Genomic DNA, 17,740 nt, shown 5'->3' on the forward strand with positions numbered 1-17,740 from the left:
GCTGCAGTCTCTCCAGATGTGCCACACTCTGTCCCAGCTCCAGTCCCTGTCGCCCCTGTGAGAATGTCCTGAGACGAGTGCACATCAGAATCCCCTTGACAGGTTTCTCTGGCCCCTCTCCCACCCTTCCCTGCAGTGGATGCCCTGCCTCAGGGTTGTTCTAGCTCAGGGGATGCCGGCCCTGCTGTTCTGAGGTAGCAGGACGAGCCACAGACAAAACTCCTCAGACACTGGATTAAAGAAGGAATAGGTTTATTCGGCCGGGAGCATCAGCAGACTTGCGTCTTAAGAGCCGAGCTCCCTGAAAAAGAAATTCTTGGCCCTTTTAAGGGCTTACACCTCTAAGGGGTCCACATGAAAGGGTCATGATAAATCGAGCAAGCATGGGGAACGTGACTGGGGGCTACATGCATCAGCTAACAGAACAGAAAGTTTTGCAGTGCTTTTTCCTACAATGTCTGGAATTTACAGATAACAAGTAGTTTAAGTCAGGGGTTGATATTATTATTATTACTTTCTTTAACTACCAGGGCCGGGTGGTGGCGCCAAGGTCTTCTGGCTATTTATCTTACTTCTGTTTTTTTTTTTTTTTTTTTTTTTCCTAACTTTTTGCTTTCTCTCTTTCCTCCTGTCTTGTAAACTAGGCAAGGTTGGGGGAGGAGGGCAGCAGGAATAGTAGTGGTCTCCTTCCTTACTGGGACCACGCTCTGAAGACCATTTGTCCAAGCAAGCCCCTTTGTCTAGCAAACACCTTCTGCTCCTTCAAGTCTCATCTGAAGCACCACCTCCTCCAGGAAGCCTCCCTGACCTTCCTGCCTGGGTAGCCGCTCCATGGGGCTCCCACAGCACACCACTGTCACACTGCACTGTCACCATCTGCTGCTTCTCAATGTCCTTGACTGAACTGGTAGCTCGAGGGACAGGATGAACCAGTCACAGCTCCTCTCCAAAGAGCGCCCGGCAGAGAAGGCAGCTGGGAGCAAGGAAGGAGGGAGCAGCAGGTGCTTCGAGCGCCGCTGGGTGGCCGACACCTGCCAGGCACCTCACATGCTCTGCTGCAGTTCATCCTGCACTTTACTTACACTTGAGTCCCCCTATCTCTGATCATTGTCACTAGTTCCTAGGAAACTGACACTCGGGTTACAAAACTTGTCCAAGGTGTCACCGAACGAATAAAGGACAAACCCAAGGACCAAACTAAAGTCAACCTCTGCCTTTCTACAATGCCAGGCTGCTCACCATCAAGCAACTCGGCGGTGTCACCGAACTCTGCACTGGTGTACTGAGGTGAAGAGCATCCCCCAAAATTCATGTCCTTCCCAGGACCTCAGAATCCAGTCTTCTTTGCAAATCAGATCATTGTGAATGTTCTAAGTTAAAATGGGGTCATGCTGGGGTAGGGAGGGTCCTTAATTCAATATGACTTGTGTCCTGCTGAGACAGAGACACATGGGGGGCCAAGTGACAACAGAGGCAGAGATTGGAGTGCAGGGCCACAGGCCGAGGAACGCTGCCAGCCACCAGAGCTGGGGACGGGCAGGGAACAGAGTCCTGCTCTGAGGCCCCAGAAGGAACCCACCCTGACGATGCCTTGATTTCTGTCTTCTCGGCTCCAGAACCGAGAGGGAGCCCGTCGCTGGTGTTTTCGGCCCCCCAGTCTGTGGTGATTTGTTCCACAGCCCCTAAAAAACAAATACAACCAGTTGGGAATACTCAGTCACGAGCAACAAGAATCCCCACAGCGTCTCCACGTGGCTGCACATAGCCGAGGGAGATCATGCCCAGGATTGGTGCAGGAAGAAAGCAGAGGGCTGAGGGCCTCCTCTTTGTATTCGGCAAAGCCAGGCTCCATAGCCCTCAGGGAAACATCTGACCCGAGCTGTGGTGGGTGGGCCCCACTGTTTGCTAGAGAGCCTGAGAGATGAGTCATTGGTTTCTAGCCTGGAGAAAGACGCCTGCGAGACGAGACTGTCGGGGTCTCTGCCGTCCTCCCCAGGAGCTGTGTCCCTTGGGTGAGATGCCGCCCCTGCCCTCACAGCTACCCGGTGCATGACCCCTGCATCCAGCATGTCCCTGAGAAACTGATTTCCTCACCTCTCTCAGCCTCCTCCCTCATCAAATATTTGTCGGAGGCGTTATCAAGGATCAAACCGGTTTGATCCACTGCAGTGCAGGAACCCGGGCAGGGTGGAGGGGCCTGGGCTTGCTGACCAAGTTCCTCCGCTCTTAGCCTCGGTTTCCCCTTCTGCAAAGTGTGGAGATCGCATCAGGTGATGAGTGAGGCCCCTCCTCCTCCTTCAGTTTCCTGCTCCTGCCCAGGCCTCCACCAGCTCCCAGTGTCCTCGGGCGGGTGCTGCAGGGAGCCTGAACCGCACATGGCTTGGGGCTTCTCACCCTGCAGCCCCTCACTGCCTCACCGTGCACGTCCGCCTCTCACACCAGCGGCCATGTGGGCCTCAAAAGGGTAAACCTGACGGTGCCTCTTGCGGCTGAAAAACCTCCAGACCATTGACCTGGCACAACAGGGTCACCTGGGAGGCGGTGGGCCAGCCTGGCCACTGAAAGGGCAGCTCTGCCTGGGTGTGGCCCAGCAAGAGCTAGTTCTTAAAATCACCTAGGAGCTCGGATGTGTGGCTGGCGCTGCGAGGCCCAGAACTACAGGATCAACCCCCTGGGGGGCCTTCCCTGGTTGGTGCCCTCTCCCCCTCCAGCCCATCTCCACCCTGGACTCCCGCTGCCCATCCCAACTTCTTGATTCCCCAGAGCACTGGTTCTTTGTGCCTTATTCCTCACTGTCCCACATCCCAAGGCACTGACTCCTCCAAGCCCGCCTCCCACTCCACTCCCACTTCACTCTCCCCGTGCTCTTCCCAGGCATGGGTTCCTCCACCCCTCAGCGCAGGCCCCACCCTCCTCCTGGCCTCTCTGTTTCTCCCCTCCCCAGTCTCCTCTCCCTCGCCACCTCCTCCATACACATGGCACCCTCTGTGGCTGGTGACTCCCTGACACCAGGATCCCAGCCTCACTCATCTTGCATCCTCCAGCCTAGCGCAGGGACTGGAGAGCTCTGATCAACTTACAGCCCCCACCTGCTTGGGCCAGTGCTGGATCTGGGGCTACACCCTAGGGGCCTTTTGTTGCATCTGCTGAGCACAGATGTCTGGAGAAGGCCCCATCTGGTCCAGATTCCAGAGGACAGAGGAGTCACTTCCAGAGCTGTTCCCATGACACTTAGGACAGGCTGGGCAGGCTGAGCCTCACCTGCCCCACTGCGTAACTTGTGTCTTCCTGAAACCTCCTGATCCTGGGCCTGACTGACTGGGGATGTCTCCCGCCTGCCCATCTCCGTGGCGATAGGGCGGCCTTGCCAAAACAAGGCCACATCCTGGCCTTCCCAGGGGTTGACTGCTGGGCCCCTTCCCGTCAGCGGTTGCTCTTTACCCTGGTTAACGTGTAGAAGCTTGTGGTTCGAGCTCTTCATCTGGCTTTTTTTTTTTTTTTCTGAGACAGAGACTCGCTGTCGCCCAGGATGGAGTGCAGTGGTGTGATCTCAGCTCACTGCAACCTCCACCTCCCAGGCTCAAACAATTCTCCTGCCTCAGCCTCCCGAGTAGCTGGGATTACAGGCGCCCGCCTCCATGCCCAGTTAATAAATAAAAATAAATAAATACATAAAAATTTTAAAACAAAGTGATGACCAGACTGGCCAACATGGTGAAACCCCGCCTCTACTAAAAGTACAAAAAAATTAGCCTGGTGCAGTGGTACATGCCTGTAGTCCCAGCTACTCGGGAGGCTGAGGCTGGAGAATCGCTTGAACCTGGGAAGTGGAAGTTGCAGTGAGCCGAGATCACACCACTGCACTCCAGCCTGGGCAACAGAGTGAGACTCAGTCTAAAAAAAAAAAAAATATATATATATATATATATAAAATATATATTTATAATGCATTATATATATATATATATAATGCAGTGAATGCCCTTCCTGAGGAGCACTGCCTCTGGGGTAGGGAGCCTCCTTCTCTCTCCCACTCCTCTGGCTGAGGTGGTAGGATGGTGGCCTGTGCTGTGCAACCTTATCCCAAGAGGGAACTGCCCAGCTCCGGAGTGAGCAGAATGGACCTGTCCCTGCTCCCCAAGGGGTCACCAGTGGGGCCACTCTGAGCCGCCACTGCAGGACACCTGGGCAGAGGCAGTGTGTTCTGAGAAAGCCGGCTCTTGCGAGACCTGCTGCTCCCATCACACACCAAAGTTTTTCTGTGTTGAGCCACAGCCCCGTAGGGAGAGTCTCAGCCCATGTGCTGGTGGAGGCTGTGTTGGGAGAGGTTAGGGAACTTGCTGGAGGCTGACACTCTGGAAGATCTCCACGGAGAGAGAGGCCTTTGAGTGTGGGCCTACTTTGACTGGGACAGGATGTGAACGCAGGCCCTACCTCCATGCTCCTTACCTCTGTGCCCTCCAGGACTCGCTCAGCCTCCCATGCACAGACCCTCTGAGTACGGTACCTCCGCTATAGAGACAGGGAGGGGTGCGGCCATGCCTGAGGCCAGAGTCCCTGACTCTGCCCAGAGTCCCAGGAGCCTTCGTGCTGTCTAAGCCCTGTGGGTGCTCTGGGTTTGGTAAGTGCCAGGGCTCAAAAATCAACACCCCAACGTGGAAGCCTCAGAAGCAAAAGTTTCTGTGTCCTGCTCCCACCCTCCTGTCTCCAGCCCCTCCTTCTCCCCTGAGAGGCTTCCCCAAACCCTGCCACAAAACCCAGAAATATGACTCCAGTTCTCCACTCCCTCCCCTTTCCGTGTAGAAACCAGCCTAAAGAAACCCTCTGGCCTGCTTTATTTGACTGTAGGTCATAAGAGCTCCATTCCAGAGAGGGTCCTGCCCCACACCTAGAAGGAGGGAGAGCCGCTCAGAGAAGACCCCGGGAATCTGACCCGACAGGCTCTGCCAGGTTCTCCTCTCGGTCTATGAGTGTCTGGCCTTACTTTTGTGTCCAATCATAGTTCCATACGTTGCTGAACTGTCTTTATGTTTATAAACATGGACAGTTTCCCCCCAGATCTTTGGGTCTTCATCGTGAAGGCTGCCATGCCACATAAGCTACGATCAAATACATCTGTTATGCTCTTCTCCTGTTCATCTGCCTTTTGCCTGTTGATTTTCAGTGAACTCCCAGAGGACGAAAAGGAGTTTTCCGTTTGGCCCCACAGGGGAGGAGCAAGCGAGATTGAGGTGGAAGCTGGGCCTCTGAAGGACACAGGGTGTTCTAAGAAAGGGGCAACGGGGCAGATCTGTGTTCACACACATGCCCATGTGAATTCACTCTCAGATGTCTCCTTGTGTCAGCACGCTGGGTGCCAGCACACTCTGATATTGGCACAAAGGGCTATGGAGTCAGCACTCACTCCACACACACCCCGTGCCCATTTACCCAGGGAGGGCCAGGAATGAGGACACCACTGTGGCTCAGTGATGGCACCGAGACACAGGTGAACACCGTAAAATGTGGATGCCTGGAGGCAGCCCACACCCTGGGCCTTGGCTGGGAGAAAGCTTCCAGAAAGGTTATCACAGCGATGCATTTCATCAGAACTGAGCACATGAATGGGGAGGGGCAGGACTTCCTGAATGTCCCAACTCCACTGTCCCACCCTCTGTGTCAATATGAGGCTGCCTTATAAAGCACCAAGAGGCTGCCAGTGGGACATTTTCTCGGCCCTGCCAGCCCCCAGGAGGAAGGTGGGTCTGAATCCAGCACCATGACGGAACTGGAGACAGCCATGGGCATGATCATAGACGTCTTTTCCCGGTATTCGGGCAGCGAGGGCAGCACGCAGACCCTGACCAAGGGGGAGCTCAAGGTGCTGATGGAGAAGGAGCTACCGGGCTTCCTGCAGGTGAGCCAGGCTGGCAGTGCTGGCCTCAGCGGGGGCTGGGGAAGAGGGGGAAGGCGTGGCAGGCAGAGGGCCGAGAGCTGCGGTGGGGTCGGCGGTCAAGGGGCTCAGAGGCAAGAGGGACAGATCCTGAAATGCCCTAGAAGCCCAGCCAAGGAATGGACCCACCTTGGCATCAAGGCAGGGGACGCCGGAGCATCTGAGCAGGGAGAGGGTGTGGTCAGCTTGATCCTTGAAACATGGAGTTGACCCCAGTGTATTTGTGACAGGCCTGGTGGGAGAGTGGGACTCAAACCTGTGCGGTGGGGGCAGGGGCGGAATGCAATCCAGGGCCGCCGTTTGCAAGTTTACCAAGCCCTCCAGCCCTCGGGGCTGTCCTCCAAGGCCGCTGGCCATAAAGGCCCCAGCTCCACCTCCCACTTGCCCGCCTTCCCCGCTCCCATTCCCAGGCCCCTTGTTGCCTGGTATTGGTGGGACCGGCAGGAAGGACAGGAGGAGGCTCCATCCTGGCACCTGTCTGTGCAGAGCTGCGGACCTCCCTTGGGCTCCCCGCCAGGGCGGAGTCACTGGCCTGAGCCTCACAGAAGGCCCTTCGGGGTGGCCAGGACCAGGTTCCTTCCGCCCAGGGCAGCCTCTGGCTGGGCTGAACAGAAGCCGTCCCCTCTCCATTCCCCCTTCTCTTTGACCCCTGTCCTCTCCTGCTTTCTCACTCCCTCACTTTCTTCCTTCCTTCCCCTCCCCTTAGGGCCCCACCAGACTCTGCCTACCTGCTGTCTAAGGGGCTAACCCACATGGGTGCTGATAATCAAAAATGAAAGCCTGACATTTTCAGCCCTAGAATCACTTCAAAGACATGAAACACTTCAGAATATTGCTTCTATTTTCTTTTCTTTTCTTTCTTTCTTTTTTATTTTTTTTTTGAGACAAGATGTCACTCTGTCGCCCAGGCGGGAGTGCAGTGGCAGGATCACGGCTCACTGCAGCCTCGACCTCCCTGGGCTCAGGTGATCCTCCCACCTCAGCCTCCCAAGTAGCTGGGACTACAGGTGCATGTCACCACACCTGGTTAACTTTTGTATTTTTTTTAGAGACAAGGTCTCACCATGTTGCCCAGGCTGGTCTCAAACTCCTGTGCTCAGGCAATGCGTCAGCCTCGACATCTCAAAGTGCTGTGATTACAGGCGTGAGCCCCGACACCTGGCCTAGTTCTGTTTTCTAAATGTGAATTCTGTAAAGATATCTTTTAAAAATAAAGTTCTGTTTTTGGTAGAAAATGTAAAAATAGATAAATATGGAGGGAAGAAATCCCCCCTGGAATACAGATGCTTCCCCTCCCTTCCAGCCTTTTCCCCATATGAACATTGCTGTGAGTGAGATTTATATGCAATGTAATTTCTTTTTGAGCTTAACATTACAGCATAAATTCTCAAACTCTGATGTTCATTAAACACCCCAGCCCCATCCTGGGAACTTGGGCTTGGGGCTCGGGGTGTTCTGATAATGATCAAAGTATGAGAATTGAACCCATGAGGTCTTTGATCCAAGACACTGGGGTGTGGGGAGGGGCAGGTGCAGGGGTCCTGGGAACACACTTTGAGAACCAATGGCTAAGCTGGGGGTCCTTAAACCTGTGTTACATTAGAATCACCTCGGGGAGGCCCCGGGTGCCCTTCTCAGCCCTCCCTCTGGATGCTGCTGAAGCCCAGCAAAGCCGGAGTCAGAGAACAATGTCCGCCTGAGGGCAGGGCTGGGCTGGCCTTGTGGCCCTATCTGCTCCATGCCCAGCCCAGCGCCCCGCACAGTCGGAGCTTTGTAAATACGAGGCGACTGTCTGGCTACAAACTTTGTAAACATCACTTGAAATGGCCGCAGGGTATTGTGACGTGGCCATACCACTATTTGTTTGCTATTGAATTTGTACTTCTCTGCCTTACGTTTGCTATTGCAAACCATGCTGTCACTAAGGTCTTCATGCACGCAGTTGTGTCTTGGTCAGACGATCTGTTTCTACCAATTTTAATTGTGTTTTTTTCCACCTGGACACACGGCTTTCTGGCCCAGGGCTGGGTCCTCAGCACCCCCTGCTGCTGCTGTTCAAATCTGCATCCTGGTCCCGCTTGATCCCATAGTGAGAACGCTTTGTCATCACATAGGCAGGCTCTGAGAGCCCTGCTGGCCTGGCCTTCTCAAAGAAGACCTGAGAGCTTGGGACCCCAAGCCAGGGTACCCAAGCAGAGAGGAAGAACAGGGCTCAGGGTGCGCCGTGCTCGCTCCACACCTGGGGCTCAACCCTGGCTTTCCCCGGCTCCCTGTGTGACCTCGGGGCAGGTCCCTTGGGCTCTCTGGGCCTTATCATCTTCATCTGTAACAGGGCGATGCCTCTGCCGTGTCTGGTGGTGTTGAGGAGTTCCTGTTTGTGTAAGCAGCTAGTTCAGTCCCAGCACAAGATGGGATGCCCATGAAGTTAGCAGTGCACAAAAAATAGAGCAAAGACTGGACGCATTTCCTGAGAGCATCCATCACTGTAAAGCACATTACAAATCCAAAGACAAACCCCTGCAAAAACTCAAAATGAAACTCGCTCTCGCAGAGCACAATTCCAATTCGCTCTAAAAACATTACAAGTTAGTTCATGTCATGCCAGATAGCTGAAGGCAGCTCACAAGTTCTTAAGGGCAGGGATGCCATGTGTCTGCTATGCACAGCTGGCCCTGGCCCTGAGCCTGAATGACAGCAAAGGTGACGCAGATGTGGGTGCCCTGCTCCTGCCCAGCAGTGGTGCTTGGTGGAGGCTGAAGCCCTGCACAGGCACTCTCACTGCTGACCTTGGGCCTCTCTCTCCTCTAGAGTGGAAAGGACAAGGATGCCGTGGATAAATTGCTCAAGGACCTGGACGCCAATGGAGATGCCCAGGTGGACTTCAGCGAGTTCATCGTGTTCGTGGCTGCAATCACGTCTGCCTGTCACAAGTACTTTGAGAAGGCAGGACTCAAGTGATGCCCTGGAGATGTAGATTCCTGGCAGAGCCATGGTCCCAGGCTTCCCAAAAGCATTTGTTGGCAATTATTCCCCTAGGCTGAGCATGCTCGTGTACCTCTGATTAATAAATGCTCATGAAATGATCCTGGTCTCAGAGAAACTGGTTATTTCCTTAAAACCTCAGTGTCCTCTCCCCACAAAACAGAATTCACGAATTAAATTTGTCATTTCATTACTCACTGCCTGCCTACAGTGGTGAGACAGATGAAGAAGACAGGGCAGTTGATAAAAATCCATTTGTTGGCCATCTTCTGAGTGCCCACTGAGACACAGTCCCACCTTTGGCTGTGTGAATGCCACCATGTCCTGGACCTAAGGGAGGCTCAGGTACACACATCCATGTATTCATCTACTTCTTAATTCATTTAGTTGGTCACGTAGCCACTCATTGAACCTGGGCCCCTCCATCTCTCCAAACAGCATGTTTTTTTCAAGTAACATACTTTTATTATTTATTTATTTATTTATTTATTTATTTATTTATTTATTTATTTATTTTTGAGACAGAGTCTCGCTCTTGTCACCCAGGCTGGAATGCAAAGGCGCCATCTCAGCCCACTGCAACCTCTGCCTCTTGGGTTCAAGCGATTCTCCTGCCTCAGCCTCCCAAGTACCAAAACCACACTTGGTACTTTTGTATTTTATAAGACGTGTTTCACCATGTTTTGGCCAGGCTGGTTTGAATCTGTTTCAGGTGACTGCCCACCTCAACCTCCAAAGCTTGGTTACAGGTGTGAGCACTGTGCCTGGCAAAGTAACATACTTTTTTTTTTTTTGAGACGGATCTTTCTGTGTGGTGCGATCTCGGCTCACTGCAAGCTCCACCTCCTGGGTTCATGCCATTCCCCTGCCTCAGCCTCCCGAGTAGCTGGGACTACAGGCGCCCGCCACCAAGCCTGGCTAATTTTTTATATATTTTAGTAGAGACGGGGTTTCACCGTGTTAGCCACGATGGTCTCGAGGCTCACTGCAATCTTAAACTCCTGGGCTGAAGCAATCTTCCTGCCTCAGCCTCCCAAGTAGCTGGGACCACAAGTACACACCACTGCAGCTGGCTAACTTTTTGTAGAGATGGGGTTTTGCTATATTGCCCAGGTTGGTCTCGAACTCCTGGGCTCAAATGATCCTCCCACCTCAGCCTCCCAAAGTGTAGATGTTACAGGCATGAGCCACACGCTCAGCCTATTTTTCTTTTTTCTTGCTGTTTAACAAATTAGTTAACGGTCCTATAAATGACAAACCACCCAGCTTATCAGTTTTGGGGGGAGGCAGAGCCCTCACTCCCCAGCCTCTGTCGTAGCTGGGATGCAGGCACCTGACCTGGGCTCTCCCAGACTCTATTCTCACCCCAGACTTCGAATCGGACAATTGACACAAACAGGCAGAGACCTGAAAAACCTCTTATGGGTTTTGCAGCAGCGCCATATGAGAGGTTTCTGGCTACGTAGCTATGAACCTCGTCCTCCAGGACTCTTAAAGGAGACAAGTATTTTGTAAATCAATCACCTAGGCTGGATTTCTGTGCTTTGTGACTAAGAACCGAGACTACTGGAGCAGGAAAACAACAGCGTGCCACTTCCTCCGGCTGCTGGGTTATGTCTGACAGGTCTTGGTAATTCCTGACCTCTCCTTATGGAGACAACAGGGCCCATCCCTCCTCAATTTTTCTTTCATCTCTCCTTAATCTTTCTTTCATTTCATCCTAGCTTCTTGCCCTGCACCAAATGGGAGATTATGTCTGGTTTGGAATTCAGTTCCCTGCCCCAGGAGACCAGCCTCCCATGGTGCTCCATCATTGATTTCTGTTCAGGGTTTTCTGAGCAGGCTACATACAGATGCCTCGTTCCTGGAGGTAAAGTCCACAGTCACTTCTCTGGAGTTTATATCAATTCAGCATGAAGCAAAAGCCAGGTCCAAACAGTAGGGGTTTTTTGTTGTTGTTTTGTTGTTTTGCTTTGGTTTTTTTTTTTTTGAGACAGGGTCTCACTCTGTTGCCCAGGCTCGAGTGCAGTGGCACGATCACAGCTCACTACAGTCTTGATCTCCTGGGCTCCAATGATCTTCCCACCTTAGCCTCCTGAGTAGCTAGGACTACAGGCATGTGCCACCACACCTGGCTAATTGTTTTTTATTTTTTTGTGGAGACAGGGATCTCACTATGTTGCCCAGGCTGATCTGGTACTCCCGAGCTCAAGTGATCTTCTCACCTCAGCTTCCCCAAATGCTGGGATTACAGGTGTGAATTAATGCACCCAGCCCCTAAACAGTATTTTTTAATGGCTGCAAGGAATTTATTGGAATGAGGGTACCATCGTTTGCTCATTGTTAAAGATACTGTTCTTCATATTTTTGTAGAATGTATGTTCCTGTTTTTGTTTTTAGAAAGTATGCTACAATTAACATTTTCATGTATAAAGCTTTGTCTTTTGGGGTTTTTTTGTAAGATGGGGTCTTACTACGTTGCCCAGGCTGGTCTCAAACTCCTGGCCTCAAGTAACACATTTGCCTTAGCCTCAAAAGTGTTGGGATCACAGGCGTGAGCCACCGTGCCTGGCCAAAGCTTTGTCTTATTGTCAGATAATTTCTCAAAATCAAATTCCATTTTTTATCTAGGATTACTGGATCAAAGGATAATTTTTTATAGTGGCATCAACATAAAATGTACCATTCTAACCATTTCCAAGTGTACAGTTCAGCAGTGTTAGGTATACTCACATTGTGGTGCAGTCAGTCTCCAGAACCCTTTCCATCTTGTAAAACCACAACTCTATCCCCACTAAACCCTCACTCTCCATCTCCTCCTCTGGCCGCTGGCCCTGACGATTTCACTTTCTGTTTCTATGAATTTGACTCTAGGAACGTCATATGACTGCAATCACACAGGGTTTGTCCTTTTGGGACAGGCTTATTTCACTCAGCATCATGTCCTCGACGTTCATCCGTGTTGTAACATGTGTCAAAATTTCTTCCTTTATAAGGCTGAATAGTCCACTCTGTGTATACACCAAACTTGCTAATTGCTAATTCATCTTGCTAATTCATCTGCTGATGGACAGTTGGGTTGCTGCCAGAATTATTATTATTATTATTATTATTATTATTATTATTATTATTGTTTTGAGACGGAGCCTCGCTCCGTCACCCAGGCTGCAGTGCAATGGCGTGATCTCGGCTCACTGCAACCTCTCCCTCCCGGGTTCAAGTGATTCTCCTGCCTCAGCCTCCCGAGTAGCTGGGATTACAGGCTCCCGCCACCACACCCAGCTAATTTTAGCGTTTTTAGTAGAGACGGAGTTTCACCATATTGGCCAGGCTTGTCTCAAACTCCTGACCTCAGCTGATCCGCCCGCCTCGGCCTCCCAAAGTGCTGGGATTACCGGCGTGAGCGACCGCGCCTTGCCTATAATTCTTTTTTAAACAAAATATTTAACCAAGTGTTTCTCCACTGCCCCGCTTGGAAACCCATGGGCAGCCAGTCTCCTTCGTGAAGCTTGCCTGTAGGAGCGGCAGCCACCTGAGGCTCTTCTGGCTCTTGGGCTCTCGCCAGCGCCCCCTGCGGCTGCTTGCAGAATTGCTCCTCAGGCTAAGCTCCCTATGTAACCTAGCCAGCGCATTTCCACCCCTCCAGAATGTCAGATGTTTGGGTGCTGGGATGCCATGGCCTACCTAACTGCTCAACAAGCACAATTCTTTTTTTTTTTTTTTTTTGAGACCGAATCTCACTTTGTAGCCCAAGCTGGTGTGCAGTGACGCAATCTCGGCTCACTGCAACCTTCACCTCCATGTTCAAACGATTCTCCTGCCTCAGCCTCCAGAGTAGCTGGGACTACAGATGCGTGCCACCATACCCCGCTAATTTTTTGTATTTTAGTAGAGACGGGTTTCACCATGTTGCCCAGGGTGGTCTCGAACTCAACTCCTGAGCTCAGTCTATCCGCCCGCCTCAGCCTCCCAAACTGCTGGGATTACAGGTGTGGGCCACCGCACTTGGCCAACAATTCTGAATTAAAATTTGAAATGTACAGAAATAACAAACTTATGGAAAAGTTAGAAGTACAATACAAATAACTATTTTTCTGAATGATTTAAGAATAAGCTGATGCACCACCCCTCAATGCTACATGTACATCCTACACAGAAGATTCTCCTAATAACCACATGCCACCATCAAAGTGAGAAAATTAACACTGATACATCACTACCATTGAATCTTAAGCCCTCATTCAAGTTTGCCAATTGTTCTAATAATGTCTTTTTTTTTTTTTTTTTTTGAGACGGAGTCTCACTCTGTTGCCAAACTGGAGTGCATTGGCGTGATCTCAGCTCACTGTAACCTCCACCTCCCAGGTTCAAGCGATTCTCCTGCCTCAGCCTCCTGAGTAGCTGGGACTACAGGCGCACGTCACCATGCCCAGATAATTTTTTTGTATTTTTAGTAGAGATGGGGTTTCACCATGTTGGCCAGAATGGTCTCGATCTCTTGACCTCATGATCCACCCACCTCGGCCTCCCAAAGTGCTGGGATTACAGGTATGAGCCACCACGCCTGGCCATAATGTCTTTTATGAAACAAAAAGGTCACTTTTATAGGAAAAAAGCATCATTTCTGCATTTAGTTGACAAATCTCCTTGGTCTTCTTTAATCAGGTACAGTTTCTCAGTTTTTCCCAGACTTTCATGACCTTGACAGTTTTGAAGATCACAGGCTTCCCCCATAAGTAGAATTTCCTTCAGTTTAAATTTGTCTGATGTTTCCTCATGATTCGGCCCAGCTTATGTATCTTTGGCAAGAATATCTTGGAAGTGATGCAGTGTTCTACTCATTGCATCATATCAGATGGCACAAAATTTCAAGTTGTCCCATTGCTGATCATGTTTACTTTGTTCACTTAAGATCGTGCTTGAAGAAATAGCCGTATTGTCCCAGAACTGGGACAAGGAAAGTACAAGATGTATCTAGAACAGCTCTCTGGCTGTGACACAAAGCAAGGGTGTGTTCAAGGAATAACTGGGATATGTCAAAAAGAGACACCAGCCAGCTTGAATGGGCTCCCACTGGTCAAATCAAAGGCTTCTCCACTATAGAGTTATTTTTTTCACTTTTTAAGAATACTTTTTTTTTTTTTTGGAAACGTAGTCTGACTGTCTCTCAGGCTGGAGAGACAGTGCAGTGGCGTGATCTTAGCTCACTGCAACCTCCACCTCTCAAGTTCAAGCGATTATCCTGCCTCAGCCTCCTGAGTAGCTAGGATTACAGGCATCTACCACCATGCCTGGCTCATTTTTGTATTTTTAGTAGAGACGGGCTTTCACTATGTTGGCCAGGCTGGTCTCCAACTCCTGACCTCAAGTGATCTGTCTGCCTCAGCCTCCCAAAGTGCTAGGATTACAGGCATGAGCCACCATGCCTGGCCACTTTTTAAGAAGTATTTTTAGAGAGGAATTTTGAAACTGTGTATATATTCTGTTTCTCATCAAGCATTTAATTTATTCATGTATTCATATTTGTGAACTCCTGGTTTCCCATATTATTCAGTGGGTTGTAACCTGTTACTAGCATTATTTGTTCTGATGCTCAAATTGTCCCTGATCTGATCAATGGGAGCCCATTTCAGCTGGCTTCTATTACCCTCTGACATGTTCCCAACATTCTCTGAACACATCCTTGCCTTCTGTCATCACAAGATGTTCTGGACACATTTTGTACTTTGCTTGCCCTAGCTCTGGAACTGGCCATTTCTCCAAGCAGCCCTAGTTTCTTGTAGTGGAAAATGCTATTTAGAAGCCAAGATCTGGGAGTTAGGTGTACTCATTGTTATTGAAGCGTCACTGCTCCCAGCCTCTCTTAATGGAAATAAGTAGGGAATATTTGTAAGTATAATACATAACTTTAGATGGCTACACATACCTATAGCTCTATATCTTATAGATAACTAGTGTGTGTGTGTGTTTGTAACCACAAATTCACAGAGAGACTTCCATTTTCAACACAATACTACAGGGTCTATTCTAGTTTTCTTTTTACATTTCTCTCCCTCTGCTGGTACCTGGTCTCCTGCAGAAACCTTCTCCCTGCTCAGGTTCTGAACCCCATACCAGTCTGTCCCCCGCGCAGACACCCTCCTTGCCTCTCAGGCTGAGTCAGGTGAACGACTGGCCTCTGTGGATGCCCATCTCTCCCTGCTCAAACTGCACCAGCTGTCCCCATGTGTACATGCTCTCTTCATCCCACTGGGCTCACGCCCCAGAACACCCCCTCGGGAACTCCCTCCTCACCCTGCCTGGGCTCTGACTTCCCAGGCTAGATTTCCCTTCCCCCAAACCCACCCCCACATGGATGTCCTGCTCGCACTGCTCAAATCTGGTCTGTCCACACTGGAGACCATCCAATGCCAAAAAAAAAAAAAAAAAGCAAAATCATACACACACAGATACCCTCTTCACCCTGCTCAGAGGACTCTGACCCCCACACCAGGTTCTGAGCCCCTCTCCTTCCCACCACGGGGATGCCTTCTCTACCGTTCTTGAGTTCTGAGCCCTGATCTGGGCACCATATGGCTTCCCACTCCCCAACCAGGACACCTATATCATTATGTGTGTGTGTATCCTGTCAATCTTCATTATTCATTATTTCGTATTTGCAAATTCATTCACTTTCTAAAATCTACATGTAACCCCAAAATCAATACTCTTGACACTTTGCTAGTCATTTGTAGACACGTGCAGGGCAGCAAAAAATTTGAGTCATCTGACATGCACATTCCCAGTTGTGGTCAAACAAGGTGACTCTGCCTTCTTGTTTCAGCTCTCATTCTGTAAACAAGTGTCCTTTTCACAGTCTACTCGGTGCCACATTTTTCTCATTCTGGTGCTTTTTGTTGGTTATTTTGCTGTTTAAAATGACCCTCAAGTCTCATGCTGAGGCACTGTCTAGTGTGCCTAAGCATAAGGCGGCTGTGATGTGCCTTACAGAGAAAATAGGTTAGACAAGCTTTACTGAGGCATGAGTTACAGTGCTGCAGGGGTTTAGTTCAAAACTAATGAGTCAATAATATATGTTAATTACGATGTCTTTAAACAGAAACACAAGGTTAAACATGGTTACGTATGGATCAGTTGATGAAAAATGCAGCCAGGGACTAGTGGGAACCTAATCCTCTATTTTCCTTAGGGGCAGTGAAGTATTATAGTATTTGCTAATTCAGTGTTTTTGGTGACTTTATATAACTACTGCAAATAATGAGAACTGACTGTATACAAACATAGACACAGCACATTTTAAAGAAATTGCAACTGCCTAACAAATTGCAGCCCTGAACGCACCTCGGTATCCATATTCTCTGTGGCTTTACCCAGAAAGCTGAAACCCAGAAAGTGTTTTGGGGAGTTGCACGTGGAGGCTGTGGAGGCTGGGGTTCAGAGACAGCCAGACCTTGGTTGAGGTAGGTATTAGAGGAAGTTTGCAAAGCGGTGGAAGACAAGTCATGAGGCAGGAAAGCTGGAACATTCTGAAGATTAAAATTTGGGAGAGGACCAGGGAGGGCGTTTAAATTTAGGGTGACTGAGGAAAACTATGATGAGACAGCTCTGGACATGGCAGAAATTCTTGAATATATTCTACTACATATGTTGAATACATGAATAGTTTTAGCACTTATTTACCTTGCTTATTGTGTTTCTCCACAACAAAAATGAATCCCCAGAGGGCAGAACTTTTGGACTATCTGTTTAGTGCTGTATCTCTCAGTAGTTAGAACAGTGCCTGGTATATAGTAGGAGCTAAGTTAATGCTGATGAATAAATAAAAACATCTGTGGCAAAAAAAAAAATTTTTTTAAGAGTTTCAGGCCAGGCGCGGTGGCTCACGCTTGTAATCCCAGCACTTTGGGAGGCCGAGGCTGGTGGATTACCAGGTGAGGAGATCGAGACCACGGTGAAACCCCGTCTCTACTAAAAATACAAAAAAATTAGCCAGGCGTGGTGGCAGGCGCCCGTAGTCCCAGCTACTCGGAGAGGCTGAAGCAGGAGAATGGCGTGAACCCAGGAGGCGGAGCTTGCAGTGAGCCGAGATCGCACCACTGCACTCCAGTCTGGGAGACAGAGCGAGACTCCGTCTCAAAAAAAAAGTTTCAAGCAGGGAATTGACATAACCTAATTCATTCTAGCTAATTTGTGAAGGAGCAGGATTGGAATAAAACTGAAAGCTGGGAGGCCAGTTAGGAGACTGTCACACTAGTGGCTTGGGGTAGGAAGGAAGGTAGATGAATCCAAGGTGTATTCTAGGAAGAACCAACATACTAGTGCTAGAAGGGACTGCTGAGGAGGGGCGTCAAGAACGACACTGAAGTTTCTGGCTCAGAAAATTCACCTATTTGCATTGGTAGCAGACACAATTAAGTTAATTTACATATTATTCATTCAATGAGTATTAGATACCAACCAGGTGCCAGGCACTGGTCTAAGTGCTAGGAATTCAGCAGTGAATAAAGTCTCTGCCCTCAAGGGGCTGACATTCTACAGAGAGAAGTCAGAAAATGCACAAATAATCACACATTAAGTAGTGAAAAAAAATAGAAGAAGACAAAGAGTAATAAGGGATGGCAGTGCTATTTTAAAAAGAGTGGCATGGGAAGACCTCTCTGGTATTGTAAGGCTGAGCGGAGACTAGACAAGTGGCATAGTGAGCCATACGGATACTGCACATTAAAAATATTTTCAGAAAAAACGAAACTCTGGGCTGAAGCAGTCAAACAAAACATTATTGAAGACTCAGCCATCACTAGCCAGCTGATGCCAGTGAAGGTTAAG

At 49.7% G+C, this 17,740-nt stretch overlaps 1 protein-coding gene across 1 annotated transcript; it reads left to right on the top strand.

Moving 5' to 3' along the window:
- Positions 1-5,539: 5,539 nt before the first annotated feature.
- On the top strand, positions 5,540-9,015 carry S100P (S100 calcium binding protein P). The gene is made up of 2 exons (XM_032135914.2): positions 5,540-5,896; positions 8,741-9,015. The coding sequence occupies exons 1-2, from the start codon at positions 5,759-5,761 to the stop codon at positions 8,888-8,890; spliced, it is 288 nt and encodes a 95-aa protein (XP_031991805.1). The 5' UTR covers positions 5,540-5,758; the 3' UTR covers positions 8,891-9,015.
- The last annotated feature ends 8,725 nt before the right edge of the window (positions 9,016-17,740 follow it).

Source organism: Hylobates moloch, unplaced genomic scaffold (genome assembly GCF_009828535.3).
Source record: "Hylobates moloch isolate HMO894 unplaced genomic scaffold, HMol_V3 SCAFFOLD_17, whole genome shotgun sequence".
In the NCBI taxonomy this organism is placed as follows: Eukaryota; Metazoa; Chordata; class Mammalia; order Primates; family Hylobatidae; genus Hylobates; species Hylobates moloch.